The sequence below is a fragment of the Papio anubis genome, unplaced genomic scaffold (assembly GCF_008728515.1).
Source record: "Papio anubis isolate 15944 unplaced genomic scaffold, Panubis1.0 scaffold144, whole genome shotgun sequence".
NCBI classification, from domain to species: Eukaryota; Metazoa; Chordata; class Mammalia; order Primates; family Cercopithecidae; genus Papio; species Papio anubis.
Genome location: NW_022161403.1, coordinates 10,580 through 25,591, shown reverse-complemented (window position 1 = coordinate 25,591; position 15,012 = coordinate 10,580). Strand labels below are relative to the sequence as shown.

General features: G+C 34.6%; 1 protein-coding gene across 1 annotated transcript in view; it reads right to left on the bottom strand.

Moving 5' to 3' along the window:
* LOC116272636 (protein unc-13 homolog C-like) overlaps window positions 1-13,590 on the bottom strand; it is a 119,284-nt gene extending 105,694 nt beyond the window's left edge. Inside the window, exons 1-3 of the mRNA XM_031661392.1 lie at window positions 12,558-13,590; window positions 9,016-9,131; window positions 6,604-6,767 (exon numbers count right to left, since the gene is read on the bottom strand). Coding sequence (XP_031517252.1) covers window positions 6,604-6,767; window positions 9,016-9,131; window positions 12,558-12,759 — 482 coding nt within the window. The 5' untranslated portion in view covers window positions 12,760-13,590. The remainder of the gene's footprint in view (window positions 1-6,603; window positions 6,768-9,015; window positions 9,132-12,557) is intronic.
* Window positions 13,591-15,012: the final 1,422 nt, after the last annotated feature.

The window sequence follows — 15,012 nt, the reverse complement described above, 5'->3', positions numbered from 1 at the left end:
TTGGACCTTCTAGCATCCAGGGCTGTAAGAAATAAATTTCTGTTGTTTATCAGCCACTCAATTTATGGTATTTTTTTATAGCAGCCTCACAGACTAAGACATTCTATGTAAGTCCTTATACTTACATACTCAGAAAATGTCTATTGAATAAATTAATTTCGTCTTCTGGAATGTGAGGCTCATGGGAAACTAGACTGACTTTTTGCTTACTGCCGTAACCATAGAAACATTTCTGGCACATGATAGGCACTGAGTAAATATTTCTTAAATGAATGAAAGACGCCGTTAAGTAGCACTCTTTTTTTACAAGTAGACTCTTGGCTCAAGCAGTTAAAACAGACGGGTGACTTTAAAGTAATCTGTATCCAAACAGTTCTGATTTAAATATAAATTAGATAAAGATGGCCAATGTCAGGGTCCAGGTTGTTTGTTAAGCACATCAAGGTAAAAAACACTGACCTAATGCTTTCCTCTCCTTTGGTACTGTAGAGGCATAACCATAGCCTAACAGAATCTCAGACTTTGTGAGATATCTTAGCCTTCATGTTACAATAAATGACTAATTAAACACTCAAGAAAATGTATTTTCTTGACAGAAATAATCTCCAGAGGATGATTTAATCCTTAATGACTGATATAAAATTCCCCAGATGTGTTCAGCTGTGAACAATTAGTCTTTCAAAACACTATTAGGAACATATATAAGGCATATATTGATGAGAAGCATCAGTTGATGAAAAGCATCAAGAACTCCCAAAATATTGATGATGGAAACAAGTTCTATGCCTCACCCCATGATGCAAAATATGTGGAATGGTGTGTTCCTTAGAGAAGGGGAACAGCCTCTCATTCTTACTGTCATTAGTTAGAAAACTATTTTAGATGGATGGTTGCATTTGCCATGTGGGAACAAATTCTTCAGGTCCTTAATCAATCACCTGTCCAAACAGGAAAACTGCAATCCCTCTCCTACTGATGCAGGCTCCAGAACAAAGGGTCATTTTTATGTAATGGGTAGGGCTAATAATTGGTACCCTCACAGAAAATATTATGTGGAAAGAGGAGTGCTTTATAGTAAGCTGGCGGTAACCTGGAGCACTGGGACGTTCAGTCCTAATGCTTAGGTTTACCAGCAAAATAGTTTCAGACTCTTTTGTCTGATGAGAAATTCACAGGAGAAAAATTCAATAGTGTACTACCAGACTATGACTTAAAACATACTTCTCCTTATTAACTTCTTCTCCAAATCCATCTTCAAAGAAATGGGAATGTGCTCAAAAGAAACCAAGAAATCTCTAATAAAAGAGGAAGATTATGAAGTTACCTGGGGATCTGGCTAACCCTAAAGAGTATTTAAATATCAAAAGAAAGTACAATTTGATTTCTGTTTTTGATCAAATGGTGTCTAGGAAAATCCACAGATTTAAGGAGTTTTGTCTTTTTCAAAACTGGTAAGTATCCTTACTACACAGACAAGATACCATTTCTTCCTTAGAGCTGAGTTTTCCAATTTTGTTTTTTTTAAGAATTAAGAGGAACTAATTCTGAGACAGGCTTCAAATGTTGCGTTCTAGGTTTTGTTGTTCTTTCATTAGTTGGTTGGTTGGCTTTCCGATTACTTTTATTGTTGTTGTTCCTTGACACGAGGTTTCAGAACAACAGAAAAATACAGATTCATTAGTCAACCGGTTTAAATTAGAAGATAGATGTATTTATAAACAGTTTTTTTTTTTTTTTTTTTTTTTTTCAGTTGAGTTAGTCCTTGACCAGCAATAGCTTAGGGCTCAAGTTACAGTTCAATTGCAAAAGGATCATTTTAAAAATATGGTGGAAACTATCTCTGAAAGCTGTATTTCAACTCCTGATTGAAAAAAAAAGTCAGTACTCTGAAACTTCCTCAAATTTTTAAAAATGATCAATAAATGTAGTGTGCTCTCACCCCTATTACAACATAAATGGTGACATAGAACCCTCTATCAGCTCAATTAAACTTTTCATTTTCACTTTGTTTTTGGCAACTGAAAAACTCTGGCATCTAGAAACACACCAGGAGAAGGCAAAAATAAATGGAATTCTGATAAACAACTTCTGCCTCTGATTCACTCAATTGCAAATATGTATTGAGTTTCTATCATGCAGCAAGGGAACTTCTTGTAAAACAGTGATGAAAGATATGATTCCTCTCTTCAAAATTTCAATTTGTAAGTCCTGGAATAGAATTCAAGTGTACTCCTATGCTGTTCCATTCTATTATCTTTCCTGGATATAATTACAGATTACAATTATATTAACAGATTAAGATAAAATGAGTACATGTATATTTTTGTACAAAAACAGTAATTTCTAATAACTAATGAATACCAATAAATAATATTGGTATTCATAAAATCTTTATTGGTACAACAGAGATTGTATCTATGTTGGTAGTAATTTCCTTAGGATTAATCAGATTGTCAACAGAATTTTTTTCTTCTGGCAAAGTAATGGAAAATTTTGTACTGACAAAGCAAAAATTGCATCAAAGTTAATTAGACAAGGGAATTTTTATTAAGGTTACTGCAACAGGGACAAGATCAGGCAAGGGTTTTTATTTTTTATTTTTTAAAAATTAAATCTCAAAGGAACAGAGAAAGAATTTACAACTGTAAGTTTTCCAAAGTAAATGCTCTAAGGGAAAGGAGGTCAGGGGCCTGTGGGTTTAGGTCATTTGGAATCTGCAACAGCTGGGAGGAGATGGACCTCAGGGCAATAGAGGTAGAAAGAAGCCTATCTACAGTTTTGCTAAGCTGGGAAAAACATTGGGGTTGTCATGGTAAGTATTTAGGGCTAAAAGAAACATGTGATACATAAAAATGTTTTTAAATCAAATGTATAACCAAAAGTACACATAATCTACCACATTATTGTCACTGAAGTGTAATTGTCAATGAATCACAAAACCTAAGGCATTCTTTTTTTTTATTTCTATCTGCCTTGTTTTCACTCCGTAGACCAGTGAATCTATGACCCTCAGGCCCTCATGCCAAACCCTGACCAAATCCTGAGTTTCTGTTTTTTAAAATAAAGTTTTATCAGCACACAGCCATTTCCATTTATTTACTTCATATCTATGGCTCCTTTGCACTAATACTGCAGAGCTAAGCAGTGTAACAGAGACTGGTACAACTACAAAATATTTACTACATGGCCCTTTACAGAAAAAAAAAAAAAAATGCCAACCCCAGCTTTTACACAGTTGTCTAGTGTGAATAGAAGTTTTTGCCTTTCCTGAGAATTGTAAATACAATAAGACACAATTTACCTGCAGGTCACTTGCAAATAAATATCGAAAATATTTTTTAAAAATACTTATCTTTTACTTAGATTAAGAGGCAAGATTTACCACATTATACAATGTAATAAAATAAGGAAGGGCTAATTCTCCTCTTTTCAACCATCTACGTGATACATACTTAGCATTTTTCTATATTCACATAACTATGTTTCTTAGAACACAGAAAAGATGGAAATGAACGAATCTAACATCAGCTCCCAGAGATATTTTGGAATAAATGTAACCTAATCTTTTCTTTTAATGGGATTCTATCCAGCAGCAGGTTCTTTTGATTTTTTAACCTACCTACCTTTCTTTAGGCAGAACAATTCATTTCCCTTAGACTGTTCATCATAGTTGCATTTTAATTGTGCTGTGACTTTATACTAGGTGTTCTGAATCATAGCCTTTGGCATAGGATGGAACAGATATCAAAGTCATGGACTCCTTTATGGTTGATCAATTATAAAACAAGCTCCCTCCAAAGTAGTGAGCTCCCTGTTACTGGATGTGGACAAACAAAGGGATGGTAACCATCAGTCAGGGAACCAATCACAAAGTTTCCAGATTTGAGAGGGAGGTTCTATCGGGAGATCTCTAAGGTTTCTTTGTTTTCATGTCTAAGAATCTATATATCTTTATTATTTAGCATAAGGACATTCTATGTACTGGAAAAGCATGCACAATTTCTCTATCAGTAATTATCATTCATGCTTACATTATGTTGTTCTAGAAATATGATTAGAGATTAAGGGCTATGAACAGCAAACTTTGAAAAGAAACACTGATAGCACTGAATCCATCAATTACTTTGGGAAGTATGCCCCATCAAGCTACCATTGACTTTCTTCACAGAATTAGAAAAAAACTACTTTAAATTTCACATAGAATAAAAAAGAGTCAGCACAGCCAAAACAATCCTGGCAAAAAGAACAAAGCTGGAGGCATCACATTACCTGACTTCAGTAACCCAAACAGCATGGTACTGGTACCAAAACAAATATATAGACCAATGGAACAGAACAGAGACCTCAGAAATACCACCACACATCTACAACCATCTGATCTTTGACAAACCAGACACGAACAAGCAATGGGAAAAGGATTCCCTATTTAATAAATGGTGTTGGGAAAACTGGCTACCCATATGCAGAAAACAGAAACTGATCCCTTCCTTACACCTTATACAAAAACTAACTCAAGATGGACTAAAGACTTAAACATTAAACCTAAAAGCATAAAAACCCTAGAAGGAAACCTAGACAATTCCATTCAGGACATAGATATGGGCAAAAACTTCATGACTAAAACACCAAAAGCAATGGCAACAAAGCCAAAATTGACAAATGGGATCTAATTAAACTAAAGAGTTTCTGCACAGCAAAAGAAACTATCATCAGAATGAACACGCAACCTACAGAATGGGAAAAGACTTTTGCAATCTATCCATTTGACAGAGGACTGATATCCAGAATCTACAAATAACTTCAACAAATTTGCAAGAAAAAACCAAACAGCCTCATTACAAAGTGGGCAAAGGATAGGAACAGACCATTCTCAAAAGAAGACATTTATGCAGTCAAGAAACATATGAAAAAAAGCTCATCATCACTGGTCATTAGAGAAATGCAAATAAAAACCACAGTGAGATACCATCACATGCCAGTTAGAATGGCGATCATTAAAAAGTCAGGAAACAACTGATGCTGGAGAAGATGTGGATAAATAGGAATGCTATTACACTGCTGGTGAGAGTGTAAATTCGTTCAACCATTGTGGAAGACAGTGTGGCGATTCCTCAAGGATCTAGAACTAGAAATACCATTTGACCCAGCAATCCCATTACTAGGTATATACCCAAAGGATTATAAATCATTCTACTATAAAGACTCATGCACACGTATGTTTATTGCAATACTGTTCACAATAGCAAAGACTTGGAACAAACCCAAATGTCCATCAATGATAAACTGGATAAAGAAAACATGGCACATATACACCATGGAATACTATGCAGCCATAAAAAATGATGAGTTCATATCCTTTGCACGGACATGGATGAAGCTGGAAACCATCATTCTCAGCAAACTAACACAAGAACAGAAAACCAAACACTGCATGTTCTCACTCAAAAGTGAGAGTTGAACAATGAGAACACATGGACACAGGGAGGGGAATATCACACACTGGGGCCTGTCGGGGGGTGGGGGGATAAGGGAGGGATAGCATTAGGAGAAATACCTAATGTAGATGACGGGTTGATGGGTGCAGCAAACCACCATGGCACATGTATACCTATGTAACAAACGTGCACATTCTGCACATGTACCCCAGAACTTATAGTATATTTAAAAAAAAAAAAAAAAAAAAAAGAAAGGAACACTGATTTTGGCCCAGTCTTCATTCATCATTAAGATGATTGAAATTGACTGATTATCTGAGCCAGTATCTATTCAGTTCACATGAAAACGAGATCTTGTTGTTAATATGAAAAAAGTCATCTAATATATGCATATAAATAATTTGCATATTACACCTGGTATATATCTGAACCACTTGCACTTATAAACTTAGACCAGGTCTCAAAAAGTAAATTACGGGGAAGTAACGAATACTTCTGTTCATAACTAAACCCTTACTGAAATTCAGTTCTGAATCCTCATTGAAATTATAATAAGTCATTTCTGTGGCATCACACTTTTCATACGGTTTGGGTTCTATGAGTGCTAAATAAATCTTTGTTTTACTGAATTAGCAGTACTGCTATAAATATGAGAAGGAAAGACATATTCTAATATTTGGAACAAGACACCATACTAGCTCTGGATCTGTCTCTCTCACTAACAGGCTTTGTGACCTTGGACAAACCAGGACTTTAGTTACCTCAGATATGGAGTAAGTCGTTGACTCTCAAACTTTGAAGTATATAAGAATTACCTGGAAGACTTGCTGAACCATAGGTTGCTGGATTCCACCCTCAGAGTTTCTGATTCAGTAGGTCTGGGATGGGGTGGATAATTTGCATTGCTAAGTTGCCAGGTGCTGTTGATACTATTTGTCAAGGAACCACACTCGGAGAATAGAACAAGGATTGGAGGATGGTGGTAATGAATTACCAAGTCATTAATATTTTACAGCTGTAAGAGTGAGTAGTCAGCATCAAACATGCACAGTGAAATATAATCCTCTTTTTAATCAGTTTCATTTGAATTAGAAGTGAGATGAATGCTCCTTTCTTTCTTCATATTTTAATAGAGATATTGACCACGTAAATGTTCTGTAGTACTTACGTCATAGCTTGATAAATGGATTCAATTCCATAACGCATAGCAAATTCATCAACTATTTCCTGGGAAGCATCATCAAAGAAAACCTTCCAGGCTTCATCCCCTTTGACTTCTGGGATTTTCACTCCACCATTAGATTTCACTTCAGTCAAGTAATGGAACAGATTCTAAAAGCAAGTGGTTTTTAATTGTTCAGTGATTCCTCAGAATAGGCCAGAAATATTTAACTAAAACTTTCAGTAAAATGCACTTGCACTGTCATTGCCTCTAATGTTTCATCAGCATCTGCAAGCAATAGGAATACCTCGAATTTTCATTCTAACTCAATTCATCTTTTATGCAAAATCTGCTTTGATTTCTGCCTGGGTAAAAGCACTGATATAAATATGGGAAGAAAGGACGTAGTTTGATATTTAAGACAAGATGTCATAATAGCTCTGGATGGGTCTTTGACAGTAACAGGCTTTGTAACCTTGTCAAGGCTTTAGTTTCCTCAGCGAATAAGACATTGGTTCGCAAACTTTAAAGAGAATCATCTGGAAGGCTTATTAAAACACACATCGCCGAGTTCCACTCTCAGAATTAGATTCTATTACTCTGCAGTTGAGAGGTTAGTTAGAGGTGTCACTGGCGAGTCCCTGACGCAAATGATACTTGTCTTACATCAAAAAACAGGAGATGAGGCCGAAGAATGTACCCATATTCATGTTCAAAGTGATAAAATACCTTCCTAAGGTACTTTAGGCAGTAAAGTGGGGTGGGTCTATACGGAATCAATGATTCAAATATTTGTACATACCAAACCATTTGCAGAAGGAAGCGTTTTTGCATGAAATCATTTCTACATGATGGAGCATATTTTGCATTCAGGGATTCTGAGTAAATTATGGTGCCTTGGATGAATAATGTGATTTTGACTATGTTAAGGCAAAATTTAGCTCTGTAAATGATACTAAAGGGTTTGGGCTGCAAAATGGTAAGAGTAAGGGCAATGACATGAGGCTGAAAGTGAATGTTGAAGAATTTTGGAGTGATATAAAATTACTAGTCTCAATTCCTTTTTGCTTCTAAGCTTAGCAACTGCTACTTTGATGAAGCCAGGGTAAACTGAAGAACTTTTTCTTAGATTTCGGTTCTTTCTGGTTCTTGGGCCAGTAGAAAATACTCTGTAAAGTGAAGTGTACTGCTATTTCTCTGATGGTACGCACACTTTAAGGCCAGAATTCTTCATCATGCCAGTTCAAGGGATTTCTTTTTCTTGGTCTGAAAAATGAACCATCTCTCATGAGGGAATGATATCACTGACCACAAAACTGTGATTATGAAATAAACCTAGGTCATATACCTAATTACTGTGTGATATTCACACAATTTGAACACTGTTCCTCATTTCTTTTTTAGTAAAATGGGGTCTATTTAAATGCATAAGTTTTCATGAATATATTTAGAAAAAAATAATATGTAAAAAAGTAAAGCTACCTTTCAGTTGTCTTTTTCTGAGGAATGTACTTTGTTACTTTGAAAAACATGAAGAAGAGTACATTCCTCAGCTTCACCTATTTGTTGATATGAGACAAGTATTATTTGCATCAGAGAAAGTCTCCAGTGACACTTCTAACTAACCTCTCAGTGACAAACATTCGATCGAATCGCAAGACGATTTACCTGTGCTTCTATACTGAGACACAAAAGGGAACTGGTGAAACTTTGCTTTTGATTGATGTTGGATGGTACATACCTCTCTCTAAGCCAACTAGGCCCTACCTTTTGGGTGAGTAACCACATCTTATTCTCTCCATACTCATATGTTTGTGGAAAGAGAAGTTAACATGGAGGAGTGTGCAATATGTATGAAACAGTTTGTTGTACTCAGAAACAGGAAGAAAAATTAAGTGCTTATGACATTGGCTCCCAAAAGCCATTGAAACAGCACATTTTTATGTTTCTAGTTATAAATAGAGTCCTAATTAAATCTTCAATAAAATCTGAACTCTAACTCGGAGTTCTCAAACACAATTATGATTTGATCCTCTCCTGCATTACCAAACTACTGCATATTTAATGCTTCCAAAATATGTGGCATGACTCATTTCTTCAATCAATATTTTTATTACTCTCCTTCCCCTTTGGAAGAACAGTAATTTTTTTGTATCCACTTATGCATTATCATCTTACTGCCTATTCACACCTGCCTCACAGGCTTGTTCTAAACTCTCATTAGATGACAAGTTCATCAGGGGTAATACAATACATAGAATTTATGATATCTTAGTATATCGCCTGCTGCAGTATAGAGTCAGAACTCCAGGAACCACTCTACAAATTCAGTGATTTTTAAAACCAAATATTCTGTTTTATAATCCATAATCAAGAACATTTTTTATATTTTTTATTAGTAAAATTCCATTTATTTACCTCATGTAAACAGGTATATTGAATATGATACGGAGCAACCTTCTCTTCTCCTTTTATCTCCACATTGATTTTCAATCGTATGGCCCCAGATACAGCTGACTTATCTGTCCTTTTCTCTGATAAAGCAAAAAAGGAATTTGTCAGTCATGTCTGACAATAATGTTTTTCTCATATGACCTCTCAAAAGTTTTGAAAAAAAAAAAGACTTAAGTAGCTAAAAACTATTTTTCTGAGTCAGAGTTGCTTGTTAAGTAACCATAATGAGACCGCATGTGGTAGGTCTTGCCTATAATCTCTGTTTTGGGAAGCCAAGGTGGGAGTATCACTTAATGCTAGGAGTTTGTGACCAACCTAGGCAACATAACAAGATCTAGTCTCTACACTTTTTTTTTTCATTAGGCAGGTGTGTTGGTGCTTGCCTGCAGTCTTAGCTAATTAGGAGGCTGAGGGAGAGGATGTCTTGAACTCAGGAGTTTGAGGTTATACTAAGCTATGATCACACCAGGGCACTTCACCCTGTCTAACATAGTGAGACCCCATCTCTATTTAAAAACAGAAAACAGTAACCATGATTCCCCTAAATACAATTTAAGATATTTGCCTATTATGTTATTGTAATTGTCAACTATCTTATAGATATTCCAAATAAAAAAAAAACTAATCAGAAGACCCTGCCATTCTCATATATATTTCTGTGTACTTGATCCATTTATACAATGAAATTAAATAAGTTATTTGGCAATCAAAATTAAGAAAAATGGTGTATAAATAGGAAATTATTTTGTCTGAAAGCTGTCACTACTTGGTTTCTTTTCTTTCTGTACTTGAAAAGATGAGCCAAAGTTCTGGTTAATAAAAAAATGCTGCTAATAGTTTTCATTGTCAGTGATTTATAAAGACCGACAGTCTATAACCTAGGCTAATTTATAAGTGTTAGACTGTTTATTTGAATGGAAACAATGTATAGTCAATTTAGCCATAAAATGTATGTATGTGTTCAGTATGAACTGATCAATAGCTCTGAGATAAATAAAGGCATAAACTTCTAGGCTGTGATTGTAGCGGGGGGGTCCTAAGTTCAAGACCCATTTCTGGCAATCTGACCCATTTCACAAATGAAAATAGGATTTAGGTAAGTGACACAAAGTCAGTGCAGAGGACTTAAACTGGCCCTCTTTCTAAACATAGTTGTACCTTTAGCCATATAAGGTACAGTTAAATTATGAAGATGGCGTCCCTCTTATGGAACGTCTGATGACTTTTCACTTTTATTCTTTAATAGTCATTTGTGTTACAAAGATTCTTCCCTTCTAAGTGCCAGGATCATAAGTGATTTTCCTACTGGCTGAGAGGGAGTTGATTCTCAACAAATATTAAAATTCTCTGCTGGGGCCAAGAGAAATGCAAGACCTAGGGTCTTTTTGGTCACACACCTCTTTCCAGAACTCCAGGGGAAATTTGTTGGTTCTTTGATTTTTGACTGTTATCATCCCAAAGGATCTTTGGGAAGCAGGCTCCGCGTGGACACCCAAGGCTTTTGGTCAAAACTTCCTTTGTGTAGTAGAATGAATTTTAAGTGATGAGAAAGGTTGTATCAAGAATAGAAACAGGTTATTTGTTTGGATAGAAGGTATTCAGGGATTTTACACAAAGCTGAAAAAGGTAAAACCTGTACACACTCTCTCTTTTTCTCTCTCTCTCAAAGGTTAAACATCAGCAGTGAGGACAAAAACGTACTGAGGGTGAGTAGGTACAGACTTACAATATTGTGTTTCATCATATTTTCATCTCATAGACTGAAGGACAGTTTCAGCATAAGAGCTGAATGGCTGATTCTACTAATAGCAGCATATTCAAATTCCTCAGCAAGTTCCTGAATATATACTGGTACATGGTTTTTTGGGTTCTACTTCTTCTTCTTCTTCTTTGTTTTTTTATTTATATACAAGGTCTCACTGTCACCCAGGCTGGGGTGCAGTGACATAATCTTTTAGTTCACTGCAGCCTCAGTGTCCTGGGCTCAAGTGATCCTCCTGCCTCAGCCTCCAGAGTAGCTGTGACTACAGGCACATGGCACCATGCTTGGAGAATATTTTTCAAATTTTTGGTAGAGATGGGTCTCCCTATGTTGTCCAGTCTGAACTCAGACTCGTGGCCTTAAGCAATCCTCCCTTCTCGACTTCCCAAAATGTTGGGATTACAGGTGTGAGCCACTGTGCTAGGCACTCATATATGTTTTGTTAAAAGAATAAATTGGAGAAATTTCTGTTCTGACTTACAACTTTACTGCCTCAACCCAAGAAAATGTTAACGTATTACAGAAAAAAAAAGTCCATATAAAGATAAACCTCTTTCATAAAGAAATAATTAGTGAATGTTCCACAGAGTTAATGGCCTGAAATTTACCCTCAGTTAGTATCTCTATTTTCATATATGAAGTCATTTAATAGTTAAAACAAGCTTTGGGGGGGTGGATCATTATAGGAGAGGTAAAAATTCTACTCCAATCCATAAGAGTACCAATCTTCTTTAAGGAAGATTTCTTACAATAGTTTTGATAATTAGTTCTTAGTTTAACTTGAATCATCTGTGTTTAGATAAATTAAATATCTTTCTTTTGTTGCATTATTCTGTAATCTAGAGTTTCATGAATTTTATGTGACCTTCTCCTTTTAGTATGCCAATTATTTCATTACTAAAAGTATGCAGATTATTTTTTAAAGTCAAAAGCACTTTTTAATCTGTTAACATATGTTGGTATCCTAAGTGGTAATTCTTTTTAACCTGCGGAATGTGTCAACTATTTAACTCATATCCAGCCAGCCCTCAAAAGTTTAATTAAAACACTTTATAGGATATGATTAAGACATCTTCAGATCGTGCCTTTGCAGAAACTGAGGTGCCTCATATATTTTTACTACTATTAAATCACCATTGAAAATTCTATGTTATTATTCTATTCCAGTAAAAGTTAAATCAAAACTTACCTTCTTTAATTTCTGGTTCCATAATAATTTTTTAAAGCATTCCAGCTAATCACCTTCTCAATATCTTCATCATGAGAGTCCGCATGAGTTCACATATTTGCTTGGCTTTGTCAACTAAAGCCTACTTTTCTACTATCATTCGAAAGCAATTCAAAATACATTTTTCCTTCATTGCCAAAATTCCATCAATGGACAAGAAGGAAATAAGTCAAACAGCATTAAATAATAGAGTATTTGTTTCCCACATATTTGGCAAAGGTTTATGAAGCTGTAGTTCATGCATTAAAAATTAAGAATGCAATAACATTTTTCTCTAAAAGACATCTAGGTAGTTCTTAGAAAGGGTTTTCTCTCTTCACCTCAGATTTATCAAAGTCTTTCAATAATGTTGAAAAAAGAATAGCCTTTTCTTGTCAATGAAATGAATCATCTAAAGTCCAACAGAATGTCCTGGAAAGGCATTGGTTATATTTACTTACATGGGAATATAATGCATGCCACAGGTATTTAAGGGTTTTATTTAACTTGTTTTCAAGTAGATAAAAAAATAATCACCTAAGTTGTACCAGACATCCATTTCTCCACTCAAGGTCCTCACTTCTACAATTGTTTGTCCCAGAAAATCATCTGACTCCTTTTTGAAATGTTGCTTGACTCTGGATTTAATATCATCATCTTCATCCCATACTCTGACTTTGATTCGATCTGTGGAGTTATGACACTCACTGAAAATAAATGTGGATAAGTTAACAACCATTGAAAACTGCTCTAAATCGCATCTGATGTTAGTATTTTACTTTCTATCTATTCTAGAAGGGCACAATATACAACGTAATAAATGAGATAACCCATTGCATCTATCCATGGGATATTGCAGGCACATAATGCAAATACACTGAAGAAAAGTTAAATAATGTTAATAAGGGAAAATCAAATCCCATTCCATCCTATTTCCTTCAACTGATTTAGATATAATCAAATATCGGTCAGAAATCTTTGCTTGTGATATTTTCACTTATGCCATATTTCCTATTGACAATAGTTATCTTGATAAAAATATCCATGCTTGGAAAATTCTTCACCATAAAAATAAAGCTAATTTTATTGCAATGGGAGTTGAGAATGTGGACTTCACAGACTACAAAATGACAATAGTAGTTTTCTGAAGGACTTGAAAAACTAAAACTCCCAGTAAACACATAAGATATTATTAAATCAAGTAGAATTAGAGTAAAATCCTTCTGATTTAAAGAACAAACTGTACATTCTAGTCCGTTGTTAATTTCCAGGTTTCTTCCACCCTCTTTGGTTGAAGCAAGCTACTTAGTATTGCCTACACATATTGCGGACTTTTCTGACACTATGATTTTTGTATACACTCTTCCCTAGGCTTTCCTGCCTGTTAACCAACCAATCTTTAGGAATCAGCAAGTTAACTGATGATAGTATATCACTTTTCCTACAACTTATTGAACCATTTAGTTGTGATCAACTGTGTGCTCCCTGTGTATCCTGTACATGATTTCCTCTAGTACAGGTGCTTTATCTCAGGGTTCATGGATGAGTTCTGAGCATTCTTGAACTTGGATTAAAATACATATATTATATATATACACACACACACACACACAGAGAATATACATATTATATATTATCTATATAATCTATATATAGATATCTTTCTATATAATCTATATCTGTATTATCTATAATTAATATAGATATATGTATAAAACATGTATTTTATGCATATATGCATGCACAAAATGTATATAAATGTATTATATACATGTCTTATATATATGTATGCATAAAATACATGTTTTATACATATATACGCATAAAATACATATACAGAGAGAGGAAGAGATCTTTATATTTTCAATTATGAATATAGGCAACAAACTACAACAGCATTTTTGTCATCAATACAACCACAGATATTTACATATAACATTATAAGTGCTATGAACCTTAAAATATTATTTGTACCTATCATTAAACTAAAACTATGTTTCAATATAATTGATTTAATTCTATGAATTTTATTTTTTATATGAAAAGGTACATTTTGAAAAGACATCTATAGTTTTCACTAGACTTCCCAACAGGTTCATGGTGCAAAAAGTATTTAAGAATTCCTAACAGTATAATGTCTCTTCATTAACTTATAAGGCAAAATACTACGGCACATACAAGAATAATATTTGAACCTGACAGGCCTATATGTGAATTGTAGCACCACTGTTTCTACTTAACATAGGAGTTTTCAACACAGAGCATTTTATGAATTTCTGGGACATTTTTGGTTTTCACGAACATTCAAGGACACTACTCTACTGGCATTCAGTGGAACAGGCTAGAGATTTGGATACCCCACTATGTACAGGACAGTGTGCATGATTTAAAATGACCCATCAGGCATTAGGGAAATTGCTTAACTCATTGATAATCATCTTAGCTCAGGATGTAATTCTTTTAGGTAGAAACACCATGTCTTTTGCGTGGTTTACTAGACACTGAAATGTGCTGGAAAGGAACTAGCATGTCAATCACTAATCAAAGAAGGTTTTGTTGTTGCTGCTGTTAAGAAATTCACCAAGGCTTGTTTTCCATTTTGAAAAATTACATCACCCATGTCGAAACTACACAAAGCATTTGAACTATAGTGTTTGAACTACGGCATTTATAGTGTTTGTATCAGTGTGCATTTGAAATGGTCATATTCATGTTAATTCTATCAACTGTGAAAACCTGTGTCTACTATGTATTCTAGGGTAGTTGTAGCCAAGCCCTTACACGTTAAAATACATGTTAGAATACTTTTAGTTCTTCTTCATTTTAGGTTGGAACATTATACGGATTTTTCAAACTATATCTATATAGGTTAAGTCATACATTACTTTGTTTCAGCATAAAATGGGTCATTATGAATTATTTTACATAAAAATGAATAATTGGGTCTGACAGGGTTGAGAACTACTATGTCTACCTTAATTAACTTCTATAA